We start from the raw sequence: 20341 nt of genomic DNA, 5'->3' as shown, positions 1-20341 counted from the left end.
CATTATATTTACTTTTTTGTATATAAAATATAATACATTTTTGCTTATGTGGAATTAATTTATTTCTCATAAAAATGGCAAAAATACGGGGATTATTCTTCGAAAACCGGAGATCCGACGATACTGGATTTAGAACGACGTCTCTAAGCTAACCATGCATGGTCATTCAAAGTAAACAGTGGATCCCCGGTATTCCGGCAAACGTTTTGTAGAGTCGGATAGAGTACTGCCTAAGACCCCCTATAGTCCGAAACTTTTACAGAAGAGTACCTTGTAAGCCGACAAATCACAAATCCAATGATAAGATTATATATGTGATTCTCTGAAGTACAAATCATACTTCAATACAAAAACAATAGTCAGATTACAGGGCGCGCCAAATTAGCCAGGGGCCGGATAACCGGGGGTCCACAATATATCCAAAATTTCAGCTCAATCGTCTCAGCAAAAAAGTCTAACGACGTATAATTTAATATAATTTCAATAGTCAGTTTACGACTTCGCGGCGCAATATAGCAATAACATCATATTTTCCATTACTTCATGAGTTGTGTAGTCTGGGCTCTTGTACTATGTTTGTTAATTTTTTTTTTTTGTCGATAACTGGATATACTTTTGATTTCAGCTTCGCCAGAACGTAAACAATTGAAATGTGTTTGCTTTCATAATATATTCGTTTCAAAAATTTCCTATTATCTATTATTTTTGCACTACTTTAAAAAACGTTCCTTGATAGAAAACAACAAATTTAAATGTAATGTATTCAAGTAAATTTGTTTTTTTATAAATTTTTATGCAAAAATATCAATGCCATAATATTTCCATTACTTTGTTTTCAATATATTCTTTTTTCTTTATACTTGAAACATGACGAGGACAAAAGAAACATAGATATGCTTATTAACTTTTATTATGCTTATTTTATTATTAACTTTTTTATCATAGTAAATGATTTATAAAACTCTGAACTTTAACCTAACTTTTAACGCACAGTCGTGCTATAAGATTTGGCGTACTGATATTTGATATAATGATTGTCGCACGTGAGGTACCTGAGAGATATTTTTATTAAGCTATACCTCCGAAGGTCGGACAATGCCATGTCACTACCTAACAAGACATTCCTCCGGTGGGGCAGGCTACTGTGATGCACCCAGTTAGCGCGAAAAAACTTCGAATGTGACTTCCATCTCAGCTACTAAAGTCCGTAGAAGGTCAAGACCCTTACATTGGCGAGGTTCGCGCCCTTTCTAACAGCATTTGTAAGTCTGCATTTCTATCAACCGAGTTGAGATCCCAACTCCCACTCCGCAGAATTGTGCACATATACTACCGACAATAGAGAATTTGAACTAAATTAAAGGAGTATTGATAACTGGGAATTGCAACTCGCTAACTATCGATAATAATTCGTACTAATTAAAATCAGAAGAAAACCCGAATTCAGTAGTTACAATTTCGACTACCAGATGGCACTATTACCATTTATTATCTCTATAACAGGTTGGCTGATAAGTCCCCGGTCTGACACATAGATGGCGTCGCTAGTATTAAATGCATATTATTTTTATATAGTACCAACCTTCAAATGATTCGTGTCAAAATTTGACGTCTGTAAGTCAATTAGTTTGTGAGATAGAGCGTCTTTTGTGAAGCAACTTTTGTTATTGTGAAAAAAATGGAAAAAATGGAATTTCGTGTTTTGATAAAATACTGTTTTCTGAAGGGAAAAAATACAGAGTCCGGAAACTCATTATCAAGCCAAGTTTTTGCTTCCACTGTATTTTTTCCCTTCAGAAAACAGTATTTTATCAAAACACGAAATTCCTTTTTTTCCATTTTTTTCACAATAACAAAAGTTGCTTCACAAAAGACGCTCTATCTCACAAACTAATTGACTTACAGACGTCAAATTTTGACACGAATCATTTGAAGGTTGGTACTATATAAAAATAATATGCATTTAATACTAGCGACGCCATCTATGTGTCAGACCGGGGACTTATCAGCCAACCTATTATATTATAAATGCGAAAGTAAGCATGTTTGTTTGTTTGTTACGCTTTCACGCTAAAACTTTTTAATGAAACTGTACAGCAATATAGCTGGTATATCAGAATAACACATGAGATATAATTTATAAAGATATATTAATAAAAAAATTTAAAAATTAATTTTATTTGACATTACCATTAATTACAGATTTCTGTAAAAGTAGTCATTTGACATTACTATAAATTACAGATTTCTGTAAAAATAGTCAATATAAAATACTTCAAGGCCATCTTCTCTGATATACTCAATGAATAATTACTATTATACATTTAAAAAATAGATATCCATACATATATTTTGCCTCTGTAAAACAATCCTTGCCATTATTTCGAGTGTTATAGAAAGGGGATAAGCGAGAGCAATCTTTATCAATCTTTACTTTTAAACCCAGCGAAGCGGGTGGGTATCATTCTGCTAAAATTTCGAATTTAAAGAAATTATTTAATTTTTAGCAAAAATAAAAACAGTTTTATGACGATCTATTGAGAAAATAATAATTGCATGAAAAAACATTCTTTTTGTTAGTTGATAACATAAATGTATACAATTATGTAATCAGGACTCATTAAGCTATGCATGACATTAGGTTCACATTATGTCTACATGAATTCGACACGCAAATATTTATAAAAAGAGTATTTAATAAAATGAACTACTTTTTATACTAAATAGGAAGTATCTAAAACCTATTTAAAAAAATGTCTGAGTACTTTAGATAGTTAATGTATAAATTAAAATATCCTATTATCTTAAAACTCTTAATAATAAATATTATCTGAAATCCTTATTTACGTATTTATTATTCAAGTAGGTAGTCACTAGTCAGGTTTTTACGTTAAATATCTGATTTGTTTATCTTTCTCTTGCTCGTATGATGTACTCGAATATATCTATAATTAACTCGGCTTCTAAATTATAATAAAATACAAATAAAAACATTTATTATGTCCCAAGTTATAAAATCAGTAGTCATTCATACCTGTGATGTCGAACGTTTTTGAACAGTGGATAATTTTATCCCCCATTTTTTTAGTTCTAGTTTATGGACCTCTATGTCAGTGGCGCTACTGTGTAAGGTGGAGGGGTAATTAAAAACTACTTTATTTGTTCTCATTGTTAAAATTCTCGAAAAAGCTTATCACTAATTTCCATGAGTGATACACAGGTGCAATGACAATTAAAAAATTTCATGAAAACCAAAGCATGGATGTCTGGTCCGTAGAACATAGTTTCGCTATCACTTATTTGTATCAACTGGTGACAGAGAATACAAAATTGAAACGGTTTCGCATTATTCGAAAGCTTTTTCGGACACGATATAAAGATAGAAAACCGTATATAAAAGTTTTTGTAAAGACAGGGCCGAAGCAAGAGTACACTCCTCGGGACTCCTCCTTAATGAAATGATAGTTTTTATTCCCTAATCGTTTTAAATTGTGAACCGAACAGTTTTTGGTGGCATTTTAACCAATAAGTTTTTTTTTAAAGTTGTATTTTAATTAAGAAAATTATTTACATTAGATATTTACTTTTACTTAGACAGTATGCCAGGAATTTAAAGAAAATATTGTTGTGCCACATTTGGTCATTCCGCCGTTCTAAATTCGAAATGAGGTTAAATTCTGAATACCTTCTCGCTTTTATAATTTTAAATTTTATTACCTATACATGCGGATAAAAAATTTAGCAAACGACGTTAGATTATTATTTGTTAAAATTTGAACGACATTTTTCCGAAAAATATTAGTAATGTCGGTAAAAATAAATGCAATCGATGTAATCAATAGTGCGATACACTTGACACTATAAATGTTATAAAACATACAGGCTCCTTGATGTATTCGTTGTGTGCGTAGTCATGGTGGGGATAATAAAATCGATGCCAGCGCTTTAAGTGAAAAATTTTGGAGATAAAGTGGGCTGTTATGACTAATTTGCAATTATTTACATGTTAATGATATAGAAACTGTCAAATTAAAATGATTGAAAAACACTAATTAATTAAACTTAATGCATTAAAAATTGTGAAAATAAGAAATCAAATTGTACAAATATTATTTTTCAAATGTTAATTATCGTAATTATTTATTTAAATTTGTGAAACAAGAATATTAAATTTTAAATGTAAGTTTTCAATGCAATCCACACAATTATATATGCATCCATTAATTCTATAATTAAAGTAGTGTATCGTTGTCATGGAAACGAAATTCACGCTCGGAGCGAATACACACATTTACCACATTTAATTTACTGTCGGCTTTTATTTCATTAATATTTTTTATATTATAAGATGATGATTTTTTGGTGGACATTTTGACTTTTTGTTTTACCTACAAAAAATACATTTTGTTTTGCGTTTAAAATTCTGCATTGCCACGCCCTAGTTACGGCCCTGTGTAAAGATTCCCTTTTTCAAGCTTTGCAACGCGAAAAATGTTAGAAATTCATCTATGACTACTACTACTGCCTGTACTGCTAAAGTTGTAGAAGAAGTATTTACAGAAATATTTACGATAATTGATTTTATGAATTTATATAAAATTAAAAAAAAAAAATTCACCAAATGGCGGGTTTTAATCAGTATCTCTTGGAGGTATAGTACCACTTGGAGGTACTGTGATAATAAGCGAGTTTTTAATAATTCATATTGAAGTGAAAGTTATTATCATTATCTGGAAAGTGTGGACCATACGGATCGCATTAACATGAATAACTTGTTCAAGTAGGTAGACAGTTAGATATCTGATCAATATCTGTTGTAGCTTCTGTATTTGTTATCTTATTAATTGACTCTGAATTAAAAATTAAAATAAATACATTTAAAATCCAAGGTTATCATATCAGATTCCAATATTTACTATTAGGCCGTTGGCCCACGACAGAAAACCTTTTTTTTTTTATAAGAATATCAAATGACATATTAAAAATCATTTTGTCTGACACTCGATAAAATTTGGTGTAGTGTCCGTTGACATTAACTGCAAAAAAATTGCAACAGATATCTATCAACTACAAGCTGGTCGCACAATTGAAACATTTTTGAGTCTTTTAATAGAAAGGTAATCATTAAGTTTTATAGGCGTGGGCGCACTACCTATATGCGACTCCATTCTAGTACAAAATATAAATAAATAAAGCTTCTTTTTTTTATTGACAAAAATAAATAATGATTGTGTAGACTGTAGTGTATAATGTAGTGTCACACCTAACATTTATATTATTTAATTTAATTAAATGATTATTATCACATAATTATATCTATTATTGTTATAATACATCCCATATAATTACTTTTGTAAATAAACATTTGTAAATTTATTAGTATTACTTCATTCGAATGTCATCAAAAATATAATAAACTATAAATAATCAAGTAGTGAACTTTTTTAATCTATGTTATAAAACCACCTAAGGACTTTTAATGGCTCATTATTGCTAATCTCTTTTAGAATCCATATTGCTAATACAAGTGTTGCTTTCAAATATGAAGACAGTCAATGCCATCTATTAATGTTTAATTCAATAAAATTTATATACATATAGATTTAAAATAATAAAGTAATACATCCTCTATGAGTAATAATAATTACTCTCATTTTTCAACAATACCCAAAATCGTTTAAATATCTGAACTGTAAACGCATTATATTTTAAAGGTAAGCTTTTATTAAACTCAGTTAACTAGATGGTAATTTTTTTAAGATATTTTTATGCGATAAATCAATTGAATCTGTACTAAATTCACATAAATTACAAAAATTAATAATAAAAAAATAAAAAAACCGACTCTTAGTATAGAGTAGTATACATAGCGACTTTAACAGTCGGGGCCCATTATTAAGATTTAGGCCGGTCTAGATTTTAATGGTAACGACTATTAAAGTCGCTATGTAAACTGCTGCATTTGTTTCTTTCTTTTCAGATTTTATTTGACGCAGTATGTTTATTGATTTTTTTAATAATTTTAGAATTTTTAGTGTCCCAGCACTAAAAAAACCGTCTTATTATACTATATTAAAACTTTTTAAACAAATTTATTATTCCTAATTAAATTTAAACATACAACTTTTATATATTTTTGTATTCCTCTTTAGTTTCCTTTATTTTGATAAAATACTCGATAGGTTTGGTTAGTTTTTTACTAGCGTATTATTATTTCGCCCCAAAAATCCGCCAATTTGTCTGTTTTTTTCAAACACCTACCTAAGGACACTTGGGTTTTTAAGATGAATATAACAATGCGTCACTGTCCAAATACATCAAGCAGTTAGGAAGATACGAGGTAATAAAGAAAAAAAAAACAAATATACATACATACATCCAAGATACGCGCAAAATAAAACTCCTTGACAGTCAGTTTGAAAAAAATCTATAAAATTCTTCCTGTTTGGATTATAAGGAATTGTACTACGGACAGATTTTTGTTTAAATATCAACCAAATTCTTGTTCAAATTGTAAGAAAATGTACAGCAGGTAGATTCAATAACAAATTTCTATTCGAAAAATATTAAGATAGTTCGAAGAACATCAATTACGAAGAGTAAAATTCTGCCCGACGAAATGAATTAAATATTAATCTATAAATTAATTAAGGTGAGTATTCCTACTTCACAGAAGAAACTAATTTTTATTTGTTTCTTAAATATATAAACGACGTCCACAATACGGCGCAGTTAATTATGGCTACTACAACTCTAAAATCAATTTTCTAGAATTTTTCCAAATAAAATATTTGTTAATCTAGCAACAACGAATTTATATACGAAATCGTTTATAAAAAAACGAACGTTATAACATGGACTATAATACCACAATGAAATGAAAATTCCACAGTTCATTTCACGTCTCTTAAAGAAATGATAAACATAAGTTTGGTAATAAAATTGATATTTTAACTGTTACTCGAATATTTAATTTATAGATGCAAGATTATTTTATATTTTAATTATATTATCCAAACGAATTTTATAATTGGCAATTTTCTCTTTAAAAGAAAGACCAAAATTCATTTATCTTTAATAAGCATTAGTAAATTTTTAATTTAATTTATAAAATTATATAAAATCGTATTGTATTATTATCTATTTTAAGTAGTGCAGCGACATCTGTGATATAAATATTGAACTAAACTATGCACTAGTTATTATCGACATCGTGGACACATTATTAAGTTTTTTATTGTTCAGTGTTAAGATTAAATATGTTGTATAAATAAAACAAAAACATTTATTAGCAAAATCTAAGGATTTACTAAATGAATACATTAAACTGTAATAAAAGTTTGTCCTCCTCAGCCTGCATTACTTTATTAAGAATATTCTTTTAAAACATACCTAAAGTATCACCACTGTTAAATAATGAAAACCTTTTTTTTATACCAAATTATCATCGATTTCCGATTCTTTTATAATTTATAATTAATTCATTAGGAAGACAAACCTTTGAATATTAATACAAAAGTTTTATTGATGTGGGAACGGCTGAGCGTGTGTATTTGTGTGTGTGAATGTGTGTTTTAAGGGTGTTATGTAGTGTTAAGACAAAAAATAAATAAATAAAAATAAGTAGACTACCCTAAGGGCCTAATATCTATGTAATAAAATGATTTTAATTGATAAAACAAACAGGTGTTCTACTCTGGCACACACCTCTTCACTTAAGCCCAATTGCAATGGCTCTAAATCCGATGAGCCTGTTTGTGTCTTCAATATCGAGTAGATTTTTACGTAAGGAGCCTTGATCAGCTGAGATAAGTAAGCAAAATAAATAATTCGTTTATTTTGAATCAAACTTTCATCTTAATAAATTAATTAAAATTAAATAGAAAAGTATTAAGTACTAACCTCCCAGCTTTCACGTGCTAATTCTCCTTCTTGATCTTGACTAGCATTTCGTGATGCTGATCCCGAACGTCCTGTTGGACTGTCATCATCCCACAATTCGGTATCTGATTCTACAGGATCAAAGCCACGAGAACGGATTTCATCGTCGGTTAATTCACCATACCGTTGTGGCACCCATAATTGTAAAAATCGATATAAATCATCAACTCTGTAAACGAATAATTTAAAGAAGTATTAAAAAAAAAGAAAAAAAAGCTTATTCTACACTTATCCCAACTAAATATTATTAGAGTTCACTTCACATACAAATTTAGGTTTATCGATTCTCAATCGTATCGGATTACGGTCAGATCAATCATGCAGACAATCCGTTATTGGTTGTTAAAATAAATTGTTAAAAATTATTTATGTGTAGCATGAATTAACAACTATTTTGCCCGTTTATTATTTAATTAATGAAGGGCTCTGGACAAAATCAATGTAAAAAAATACTGTCAGTTGGCTTGAATTAAATTAAATACTATTTGTAATTCTAAATAAAACTTACCCCAGTCGCCCAACGAAAAATAATGGTAGGTTTTCGATCTATATGACTTTCAACTTGTAATAAAATGGTCTATCGACACCAGTTTCATACAAAAATTTTACAATTGTATAACGTGGCTGTCTCTAAAGATTCATAGTTTAAATAATGATACTTTACAGACAATATACATTACACGATTTTAAAATTTTTGAATAAAAATTGGTTTCGACAGGCTGTTTTCTCATAGCTTGAAAGTCGAATATCTCGAAAACCTGATATTATTTTTCGTTGGATAAAGTATAACTTTCAGTTAGAATGACAAAACTATCTTATCAAGAATTATCAAGACAATTGAAAATTTTTTTGTGCACTCCATCATAGCCGCAATTTGTGACCCAAGAAAATCATTCTTAGAAGATTTCATACAAATATAAAAACTATTTTTAATTGAGTGGCCTCCAAATTCATAGGTCTTTGGCCTTGTAAATTTGATTGTTGGTTGAAAGTAAACTCACTATCTATTAAGACATGATAAGGCAGTTAGTTAATTTCACCGGGTTTACTTTTTTTAAATAAATTAGCATGCGTATTTATATTGTATTTTATAGTAACAACAAAGTATATCTTATTTGTTTAAATTTATAAAAACAAAATCCCCCTTTGTTATGCAAATTAAACAGATGTTTTTAAACATAACCTTAAACTAATAAATTTTACTAATAAACCAACACTTACTTAACGCTATTAACTATTTTACTAAAAATAAAACTCATATTTAAAACAAAGCATAACTTATTAAATTAACATAATTTATAGGTTATATAACTATATATCAATTATTATATTACTTAAATGTTTTGATTAGTTTTTAAATTTGAATTAGCAACAGTAACAGTACTGAGTCCCCGTAGTAGATACCAGATATTGTAGGTAGATTATAGATAGTAAAAATTATTGATAATAAATTGTACACTATATATTATTACACTTTTAATTATAACATACAACTTTTTTTAAATTTTTATATGGTTCATAATATTACTGTGTAATTGATTGTATTGGATTTAATATGTAAATATATTCTATCGTATTCGCTCCGAGCGTGAATTTCGTTTCCATGACAACGATACACTACTTTAATTATAGAATTAATGGATGCATATATAATTGTGTGGATTGCATTGAAAACTTACATTTAAAATTTAATATTCTTGTTTCACAAATTTAAATAAATAATTACGATAATTAACATTTGAAAAATAATATTTGTACAATTTGATTTCTTATTTTCACAATTTTTAATGCATTAAGTTTAATTAATTAGTGTTTTTCAATCATTTTAATTTGACAGTTTCTATATCATTAACATGTAAATAATTGCAAATTAGTCATAACAGCCCACTTTATCTCCAAAATTTTTCACTTAAAGCGCTGGCATCGATTTTATTATCCCTACCATGACTACGCACACAACGAATAGGTAGTATTTATTATATGCACTACCTGTATAACAACCTACATACAATGTTGTTCAAATATTACTGTATTACATCATTTACGTTCCAATACGATTATTAAAGTCATCTTAACAACCTTTTTGTTAGAAACTGTTATCAAAACGAATTTACACCAAGAAATAGATTATCTAAAGTGTAAAGAGAGCTCAGTAAAGAGCTGTGCACTTGCATCGGCTAAACGCAATCAATATTTAATTAGGACTAGACTATGTTGAGTAGTAAGTAGTAAAAATTACTCGTGCAATAATATAAATTAAAACTTTTTTATACATTAAAGCACAGCATTATTTGTATTTAAAAAAAGGTATTTTTTCCTACAAAGATGTCATGTAGGATGTCATGTTTCTTCGTTTATATAGGTTTAAACACTTCGTTTTTAACTTCGTATACAAACATTTGTAAACCGAATTGAAGAATTGATACAAATGTTTGTATGGAATTAGATGTTAATGTAAGGTTTATATAATACATGAATTATTGAACATCATTGTATAAAAATAATTATTATTTTGTAGTAATGATCATTCAATGGAAATATACTTGAAGTTCATTTCAAATGTTAAGTTGTTTTAATTTTTAATTTTTCCTTTGTTTATTTTTATGGTTCTGTACATCTGTCATCTAGCCGACTCTATTGAGCGGAAACAGTTAAAATCTCGTACATTTCGAGTTAGGCGACGCACTTACACAGATATATAGATATAAGAAGCCCAAAATTGAAAATTCAAATGACCTATCAATTAAAAAAATTCGTTTTGAAAAATATAAAAATACACAAAAAATCTATATATATATTGTTTAAAATATATTAGAAGTAAATATACGAAAATGCAGGATCGTAGTAACCGCCAAATCTGCGCTAGGAATAATATGGGGCTTCCACATCCGTCAGAAGAGGAGGCTCCGAATTTTTAATAAAATTAAATGAAAAATTAAGATAATATTCGATTTATTTCAAAGATGATTTCCAAATAAATTTGAGGTATTTTAGTTTTCTGTTTTTCTTTAATTCTTTCAACTTAATTTGCTGCGAACTGTCGTGGCACTATGCCGAAAAAGGCCCCCGGTGGAAATCTTGATTTAAGGCTTCCTCAGGGCTAAGCTATGCTATTATGAAAGGAGATCATTACACACCCCTTCCTTTCTAAATTTACGCAAAAATACGGAAAATACTTTTAAACGAAAATTCTAAATCTTTAATTTCTCATAAGAAACAGAAAACATTCGGACGGAAACTCTACACGAGTCCGACTCATACTTGGCCGATTTTTTTTATATTAAAAATTCATTTTTTGTATATTAAAAACAAGTAGAACATGTTTATAAAATCCATTTTGCTAATAATGATTGGAAAATGTAATTAAACTAAATTATAGACTGCATTGACACGCCCCTCTAGATTAAAATAATTTGTCAATCGGAAAATGCGTATCTTTTACGGACTATGTAAAATGAAATAAAAATAATCCCATCAACATAATCGACGAGCTTGCCTAAGTCATTTTAGTATTTACATTTTTATTTCTAAAATTATGAATCATTTATCATTATATTAATTTCTTCGGAACTCTTTATCAAAGACCCTCTCATTGGTTAAATTAGTATGTAGGATTTAGAAGATGTTTTTTTCTTTAATAATTTAATTCCCTCTAAGAATTGTAAAATATTGGATAGTCTTGGAAACAATTGAAGATATTAACTTGTGGAACTAAGCTAATTAACAAAATAAATAAATAGATGTACCTGTTCTTAGGAACACTAAACCAATATTCTGGTCGCATTTTCTTTTTGCCATAGGACATTAAAGGTGTTGAACGTGGTATTGGACGATTTGATGGTTTACCCATACGCAATCGTAAATACAATGGTGGATCTTCACATGATCGAGCTGGTCTTGGAATTAATTCTGTAAATATTTTAAAATTTATCACTATATGTATATTGTTTTTGAAATTTATTTTAATATTATTATTATAAATATAGAAATGCAATTTTTATTATTTATTTATATTATTTCTTTATTTAATTAATTTTTTGTACAATAAATGAAAGCAATATTTAATCGATGGTGTCAATAAAATTTAATTATTTATCGTAATAAATTGTGTTTTATTTGTATTGTGTAAAAACATTCACATCACTAAAATATTATGGATTGTAATTCATCTCAAAACTAAAACATTTAATTTCTCGATAGATGTTTAATATATAAACATATGTGTCGCTTCACTGACCAATCTTACCACTTTCCTTACTCATTTTTAAAGGTTAATACTTAAATCAATTTTTTAAACATTGAAATTGTAGTGGTAATATTCAGCTTCGTTGCGATTTTCTGTCTTTGGATACGAATTATTTGTCGATTTGAATTCTAAATTTTACCTTTTAATATCGAATGTAAATGTGATCTAATTTATTTTAACCACCGAATGTTTTAAAATAACCAATTTTTATTGTCAAGGGGAAGGTCCAACAATAATTTTTACTTTAAAATTTATTTTTATTCTTTATGTTTGTTTACTAAATCTTGTAAACAAATTTAAAACGTCAAAGTCTTTCGATTGTAATTGATGACTTTTTTAATGGTACAATGGATATAAAGACAAATAACTTTCCTAGTTAATAACCAAAATTAAAGAGAATTGAAAAATGGCATGAATCCAAAAATCCGGGTTCGCCTTCTGGTACGTGTGCGTTTTTTCTAATTCTCTATATTTATTAATATTCTTTTATTAATTTCTTAATTGGTTATTCGCTAATTTGATGAGGCAATTAATTTAAATCAAAATGTTAGAAATTAAATGAGTTAAATAATCCTTAAAAAGATCCCTTTAAAATGACAAAATAAAAAAGAAAAACGACCAAATTCACATTAACAAAATTTTGTTAGAAATTATATTTTTATCTTTTTTATGCATGTGTTTACAATGGCACCCGTATAAAAAAGATATACATGGTGTCGATTATGGTGGTGCGAGTAGTGTTCCCGCTCCAAGCGCAGTTCTAGGAACGTGCTGAAAACACAACCAAATTTTCAATTCTTGAATCTTGCATTTCACTACTTTTTTGGTTTTTCATTAAAAATTAAGGCGGTGCCGATCAGTCTATACACCAAAAAACTAACATGTATTATTACGAATAAATCGTCATTGTGGGAAGGGGCACCATAATTAAATTTCGCAATATTTCTAAAGCTTACTAATAATTTGACTGGAAGTGGCGCCATATTTTACATAAAATTATTTAATGATTGAGTATAAAATAATATTTTTAACTTATTTTTTATCTTTTAAGAATTCTTATTATTAATAACAACTTTTCCGATACCGATTTAATTATTTATATAACAAACAGGTTAATCTATTTATATCCTAAAGAGAAGGTTTGTCTGTCTATAGTTTGCCCGTCTTGTGTTTTATGAAACCAATTTCAATGCCATTTTTAGCTTTTAACGGTTGAATTTTTCCCGGAAGTTTTTGATACAATGAAATGTTTGCTAAATAATGATGTAATTTCAACAAAAATTCATACTAAAATGTTTCTGTATGTACCTTAATTTTACAGGAAAAAACTACTGAACCAATTTTTTTTTAATTTGAGAGCGATATAGCTTGCATTCTGGAGTCGGATATAGGGTATTTTTTACCGTGAGAAATTATTTTCTTTTACTGCAAAAATTAAATAGTATGCTTGTGTTTAAATTCCATGCGAGCGAAGTCGCAAGCGCAGTCAGTTTGTTACTATTAAAAATAATATAATAAATTATAATGCAGGTAGCATTAGTATCCCAGACCTAGGTAAACGATTACTCAAACTAATTAACAATCCATAACTTTATGTGATGTGGGTGGGTGGATGGATTGTGTGAAATAAATAAAATAAATTAAAATCACACAACGCATTCATTAAAAATAAATAAATTAAAAATATATACAGTGTGATTAATTAAAAATACAAACAAATTAATTATATAAAAAAATAAATAAAAATAAAGCAAAGCAATACCATAAAATACGACGCACGTTAAAATCACAAATAACACACATTCAAAAAAACGCTAAATGTTGAACAAACCAACCTACCCAAATCATCGAGCAGCGGAAAGTGTGGTGCTTTCACTTTATTGGAACATATATAGAAAAAGCACCAAAAATTATAATTAATTAGTATTAAATAAAATATATGGAGTAATAATTATTTACTTAGCCTTCGTAAATCCAAAAACAAATTAATATTTTTATTTAAAAAAAAATAAATGCTTTATTTATTATTTATAGCTCGATTTTCATCCGTCATAAAAATGTCCGTCCATAAAAAACTAACCTTCCTGAACTCGCAATTATTTTCATGGTTTCAATTTTCTTTATATTGGCATACATTGTTTAATAAAATTTCTTAAAAATAAATAATAATCACAATTTAACTTCAAAAAGACCGGTTTAGCAGTTTTGCCCTTAAACAGTAACAAACATAATGACATACTTTATGATTTATTTATATGTACGGATTCTGGTAGAAATAAAATAATTTCCCACAGTAAAAAACATCTTTAACCCGATTTCATGAAAATAATGGGGAATATTTCATATACTTACATGGCTAAGTATAAGAAACCCACAAGATAAATTCTTTGTGAAAAAACTTTCCTTTCAATAATGTATGATGTGCGAATTCAAAAAGGTCGAAAATAAATCAAATAAAAGGAAAACTTCTAAGTTAACTAATGCACAACATTCAATTCCAAATAATTAAATTTTTAATAATTTATCTTAAATTTTGACTACATTCTAAAACTAACAATTTTATAAAAAATAGCGCCAAGTCTAGTTTTTTTTTTTTTTTTTTTCATTTAAAGAGAGTTTAAACTCACAAAAAGGCAATGTTAGACTTCAATTTAAGGTTAATACATTCTTAAGATATCTTAATCGGGGTACGACATACCCAAAATAAATAAAAAACCACTCATTCCTTATCAACAAGTCTCTCAAGTGTTTTAATGTCAGATCAGCAGACAGAGTGTGCCAGATGCTAATGTTAAACATTGAATCTCTTGAAAGACTTGTCGATAAAGTAGTTAAGAACTATAGGGTTATTTACTACTAAATGAAATACATAAAAAATTTCTGATATTCCATTAATAAGCGATATAGATAATACTTAAAAATAACATAGTTGTCATAGAAAGTTAATGATACTCCAGTGCAGAAATATCTTTTGTTTGAAATTGATCAACAGAAAATTAATCCCAATAGAATTTCTTCCTTCTTTTTTAAAGAATTGAGTAAACTACTTCCTGATAAGCTTCATCGTTCTTTGACACTCATCAAAATACGAAAGAACTTTACACTTGAATGCATTAAAATACCAAATGAAGCTCAGGCACTCTTTTGAGTGTGTCTAGTCCCATATAGCTCTTGGACGATTAAACTTAAATAAAAAATTTTGTGACGTTAACTCTCATTAATTTTTATATTTATTAATCCAATTTATTAACCTTTAACTGCAGTTGTTCAATCATAATCACAAATTGACTAAATTCACATTTACTACAATTGAATTATTAACGAGTACAGTTAATAGTTTAATAATTTAGATATGTATAAAATGTCTGTTAAATAATAAATCAATATTGATTAGTATCGCTATCGCTGTGCAACTAGCAGCTAGAGCAGATGTGTGCTATCAAATAGAGCAAATGTTTAAAGTTTGTTATGTTGTTTTGTTGTGTTAATTGTTTTATTTACTAAAAGCGAGGAGCTTCTTAAGTTTGTTTGGATTCTTTTATAGAGAAAAATACAATCGCCAAATTGATATTTTCAATCGTTGCATCTTATTTCTGATCGTCTAGATTTCTAAACGACCAGTTATAAATTCATGTTGAATACAAATTTTTATGCAAAATTATAATAAACTTTTATACAAGGTATCTCATACTATTAAAAAATGGTCATAACAAATTACAAAAAGACAAAAATTCTAAGTATAAAATTGTTTCAGACTATGGATACCCCCTCTCTATATCTCCTTTTTCATGATAGAAGAAGAGCACATTATTTTGACAGATGGGCGTGTAAGTGAACCTTCAGATAGAGATAACTGTTATAAGTGCTTTTATGTAACAATTTCTTTAATTTTAGTCAAGTAAATTGATATGAAACAATTTATACGACAAAAACCTTTGCAAACTATAGAAATTAACTTTCAAAATCAACGCTATATTCTATAGTGTAGCCGCCCATCTGAGCAGTTATGAACTTTGATGTTATCCTCAATTGTCCATCTAAACGACTTATCCGTCGAGTAGAAGTATATCTCATTATTATTAAAATGGGTTAAAAATTTTAAAGAATATTCATTGATGTTTATTTTAGCTTTAACTGTAATGCGAACTTTCTGAGGCACTCTATATAAGCTCCAAACAATTTTTTTAAAAAGCAACCTGCCTAATATTTTTAATAATATAATGGATATATACATATAAATAATAAACTTACTATCAAATGATACAAATAATTCAGGCATATCATCAACACTGACCATAGAACGATAATCTAATCGAGGTGGTGGTGGTTTATTTGTTGATTTACTTGAATGACTGTCTGATGATGAGTTGTTTGGATGTTGACGTATGAATGTACCAACTGATGATCGTCTACAAAGAAAACATTTATAATTGCTAATTAAAGAATATTTATTAAAAATTAATTACATTTATTCACAACATTTAATTATTTAAGAAGAGGGTAAGGGATAAAAAAAATACCAAGTTTCAAAATATATGTAAATATACTTTTTCCAAAAAAAACTTTGTAATTACAATTATCGAAAAGTATTCTTTCTTATATTTTGAAATTACTCTGTATATTAATTTAAAATAATCCCATTGAAGGGAGATCCATAGAGGTTAATTGCTTATAATAGTTGACTTTCATCCGTATATCCAAACAAAGGCCTAGACGTCTACAGCCCATTTCATTGAAAGCAATATTATTATATTATTTCTATTAGAAGGAAAACTGCTGATATTCCATGTAGATTTAAGGTCGCTTACACACTATATAATCCAACTGTCATTGTGCATTTATTTAAATAATGTTCACTATTCAATTTGCCAGCCTTCATTCGTTTCCTTTTCTTAATTATTGTGTTAACGGACAGACGAACAGAAAGACATGTTGAAATTGACTAATTAAGATAATAACGTTCAATATTTCAAATACTTGCGATATATACTTAGCAATAAATTAATCTGGAAGACGAAATATGCCTTAAGACTTGTTAATGTAACGTCTATAAAGACTCAAATAGACCATCTTTATCTGGAAGGCGAAATATGCCTTAAGAGTTGTTAATGTAACGTCTATAAAGACTCAAATAGATCATCTTAAGTGATGTACTGCGAGCCACCTGTTATTGAATTTTTTAATTTAAAATAAAACACCTTATTTAACAATAAAAACAATACTAATGGGTATGTTATCGTTCTCCGATACCATTCCACAATGAAATTTTATTATTGCTTCAAAATGAAATTAATAGGTTGCCTCCTTTCGCTTATGTAAATCAGTCCCAATTCTAATACGGAAAGTACCAACAAATAATAAAATAATTAAAAATCCACTAGATTTTATAAATTATTTTATTCATTTAAAAAAAATTATATTTCAGATTCATAGATTTGGTCTCGGTACTTCGCGCATAAGGACCGGGGGTCTTGTGGACCGCCAGAGGTTTGAAGGAATATAACACTTAAAAAAACTGACAAAAACTGTTCCTTTTAATTTTCTCAAAAATTATTCAATCCAAATTAATTTTCATAGAAAACAGTGACAATTGATTATTACTATTGTATAACTTGCAGAATTTAAAATTACAACACTTTGCTGTACATCAGATATATTTGGTGGCATTAAACACACATTAAGTAATGTATATTTTTCATCTACCAAATATATCTATATAAATTGTATTGCAATTTTATTGCCTGCAAGATACTTGATAAGGCATTATTTTCAAGTGCGCTCAGGAAGGTATTTGAAACAAATACAGATACAGGATATAGTGGTAATCCATACTAACGGGTACAAAACGAGTGAATAGAAAGGTAATAGATTCAAGAAAAAATGGATGGGTTTGGCAAAAAGAAAATACGATAGTCCTCGTTTTCATATCTATGCGATTTTGAATGCACTATATCCGCTTTTCTTAAATATATAGCTTAATTCGTCGTTGGAACCTTTACTTAAAAATTATACAGCTAAAATAAAGCACATAAAAGCATAATATACAAGAGCCTACAGAGGTAGATATCTAACATATCCACTACAACAAGAGAGATACAGATACAACATTATTTTTAAATAAATCTTTTATTAAAAAATGTTCATGAAGTTTTATAATTTGAATAGAGGTGAAGACTTACCCAGCCGCAGTAGTGCTACCAAAAGTAGACACTTGTCCTGCGGATACATTCTGATCGTGACCTTGAGGGACCTCCGAGAGTTGGTATAGACCAGCGCTAGATGGTCCCCCACTGCCACCAGACTCCTCAGATGGAGTTTTACTCAGGAACAATCCGGTACCGAATTCTACCAAATTTATTGGAGAACTATTCAATCACACGGAAGTAAGGCGTAAGCATTAATGGGAAAAATTCATATTATTAGATTCAAGATTCAAATTTTTTAAATCTATATCTGTGTTTTATTTTGAGTGTGAGTGTTGTATGTGTGTGTGTTGGATTTACAAATTTTTTGTGATTTGATTTGATGACAATGCGTTTTTTGTGTTTTTGGCTAGAATTTGAATAAAGTTTGCCAATAAAATGTAATTTTTAAATAAAATTTTTTTTTAAATTAAGTACAAGGTGAATGTGAATAATGAATATTAATAAATAATATTTATAATTTTTTTAAAGCACCTACATAAAATTAAAGAAAATAATAACAACAATACTTCAATGCATTGCATTTTACATGAATTTATTTTGGTAGCGCATCGCAACGCATATTAGAATATCAATTCTAATAATTATTATTAATGCAAAACAAAAATATAATTTTAAAAGATTCGCTCAACTTCATAAAAACTGTTAGAAAGCTTTTGTTATTATAATTTATTATATTAAATCAAATGAATTATTAAACATGATTTATATTCGTCGCATAAGGCGATCTAAAATTTTTGCAAATTATCTTTCAAGTAAAATTTAAAAAAGGAGCCTAAAATAGAGAAGCAGTAGTTATGGTTCATCATTATTTAAATTTTCTTTGAATGCTTATATCTGTTAATATTAGAAATACATAAACTAAATTTCGAAACCAATGTTAAAGGATTAAATATTTTTATCAATTTTAAGATCCCAAAGAATTAATGAACCGTACCGATAAAAAATATATATCATTCAGATAGTTTGATAAATTATCTTAAACGGCTGTACAGATTTTCATCAAAGATAGTTAAGAACGATATCGATTAAATCAGCCTTAAATAAGACAAATAACAATCAAATTGGCCATCCTTTTGGAAGCTACGATTCTATAAAAGACAAATTAAAAAGCGATTTTCTCTGCATTTTAACTAGTTTTATCTTTTGTCAAAGTTTATTATAAATATGTTGTAATAAAAGTGATTAAAAAACACCTTTTCAAGATTGTTTATGTTATCTGGTCTCCCTACGAGTTTAACCGAAGTGCAGTTTTTCTTTCCCTAAGCACAAATGCCGCAACGCCGTTTTCGTGTGCAAAGTCGGTTTTTTACAATAAGTAAAATAATTCATTTAATTTTGTAATACAATATTTAAATTAGTAAACCACCCCTTCCTTATAATAATTCTAATTGCATTAAATAATTAATAAATTTAAAATTAGAACTATTGATTAATAATGCATTAAAGAAAATAAAGTGACATAATAACATACCTTGAGAATACTTTGCTAAATACAGACGAATGGTGCGCATCAGCTGAATGTGGTAAATTTGTTGTTTTATCCTCTTCGCTACCTGTTAAAGTTTCCATCCATGCCAATGGATACGATAAACGTTTTAACATCTATAATAAAATTCAAGTAAAACAAAATTAATCATTTTAAAATTAATTTTCTACGTTAAATCGAATTTATGTCTTTTAAATGACTTTGTTTGGATCTCAAGAATCCTTTAACATTCAAAACATGATTTTTAAAATTAAAAGATTAAGTTTTGATATAAAAAATATGTTTAAAAAGATTGATATAACAGATTTATACCATCCGTTATTAAAGTGTCTATATTATCTACCATGGATCACTTTCAGGTGTCAAATGCTTCATGTCTTAGGTGGATCATCCTCGCAATTAAGGTGATCTTTAAATATCTTATAATACTTAGAATGAAGAAGTTTAACCGATAAAAGAAC

At 28.0% G+C, this 20341-nt stretch overlaps 1 protein-coding gene across 4 annotated transcripts in view; it reads right to left on the bottom strand.

Moving 5' to 3' along the window:
* Positions 1 to 20341, bottom strand: part of LOC123305750 (TLD domain-containing protein 2) — a 146013-nt gene that overhangs the window by 30163 nt on the left and 95509 nt on the right. For 3 of the 4 annotated variants that reach the window (XM_044887558.1, XM_044887555.1, XM_044887556.1), the window contains 5 exons: positions 19866 to 19996; positions 16440 to 16597; positions 11689 to 11851; positions 7903 to 8110; positions 7708 to 7803 (listed from right to left, as the gene is read on the bottom strand). In XM_044887558.1, coding sequence (XP_044743493.1) covers positions 7708 to 7803; positions 7903 to 8110; positions 11689 to 11851; positions 16440 to 16597; positions 19866 to 19996 — 756 coding nt within the window. The remainder of the gene's footprint in view (positions 1 to 7707; positions 7804 to 7902; positions 8111 to 11688; positions 11852 to 16439; positions 16598 to 19865; positions 19997 to 20341) is intronic. The other variant, XM_044887557.1, reaches the window with a different exon arrangement.

This window comes from Chrysoperla carnea, chromosome 1 (genome assembly GCF_905475395.1).
Source record: "Chrysoperla carnea chromosome 1, inChrCarn1.1, whole genome shotgun sequence".
In the NCBI taxonomy this organism is placed as follows: domain Eukaryota; kingdom Metazoa; phylum Arthropoda; class Insecta; order Neuroptera; family Chrysopidae; genus Chrysoperla; species Chrysoperla carnea.
This window is presented reverse-complemented; position numbering and strand designations above follow the sequence as displayed.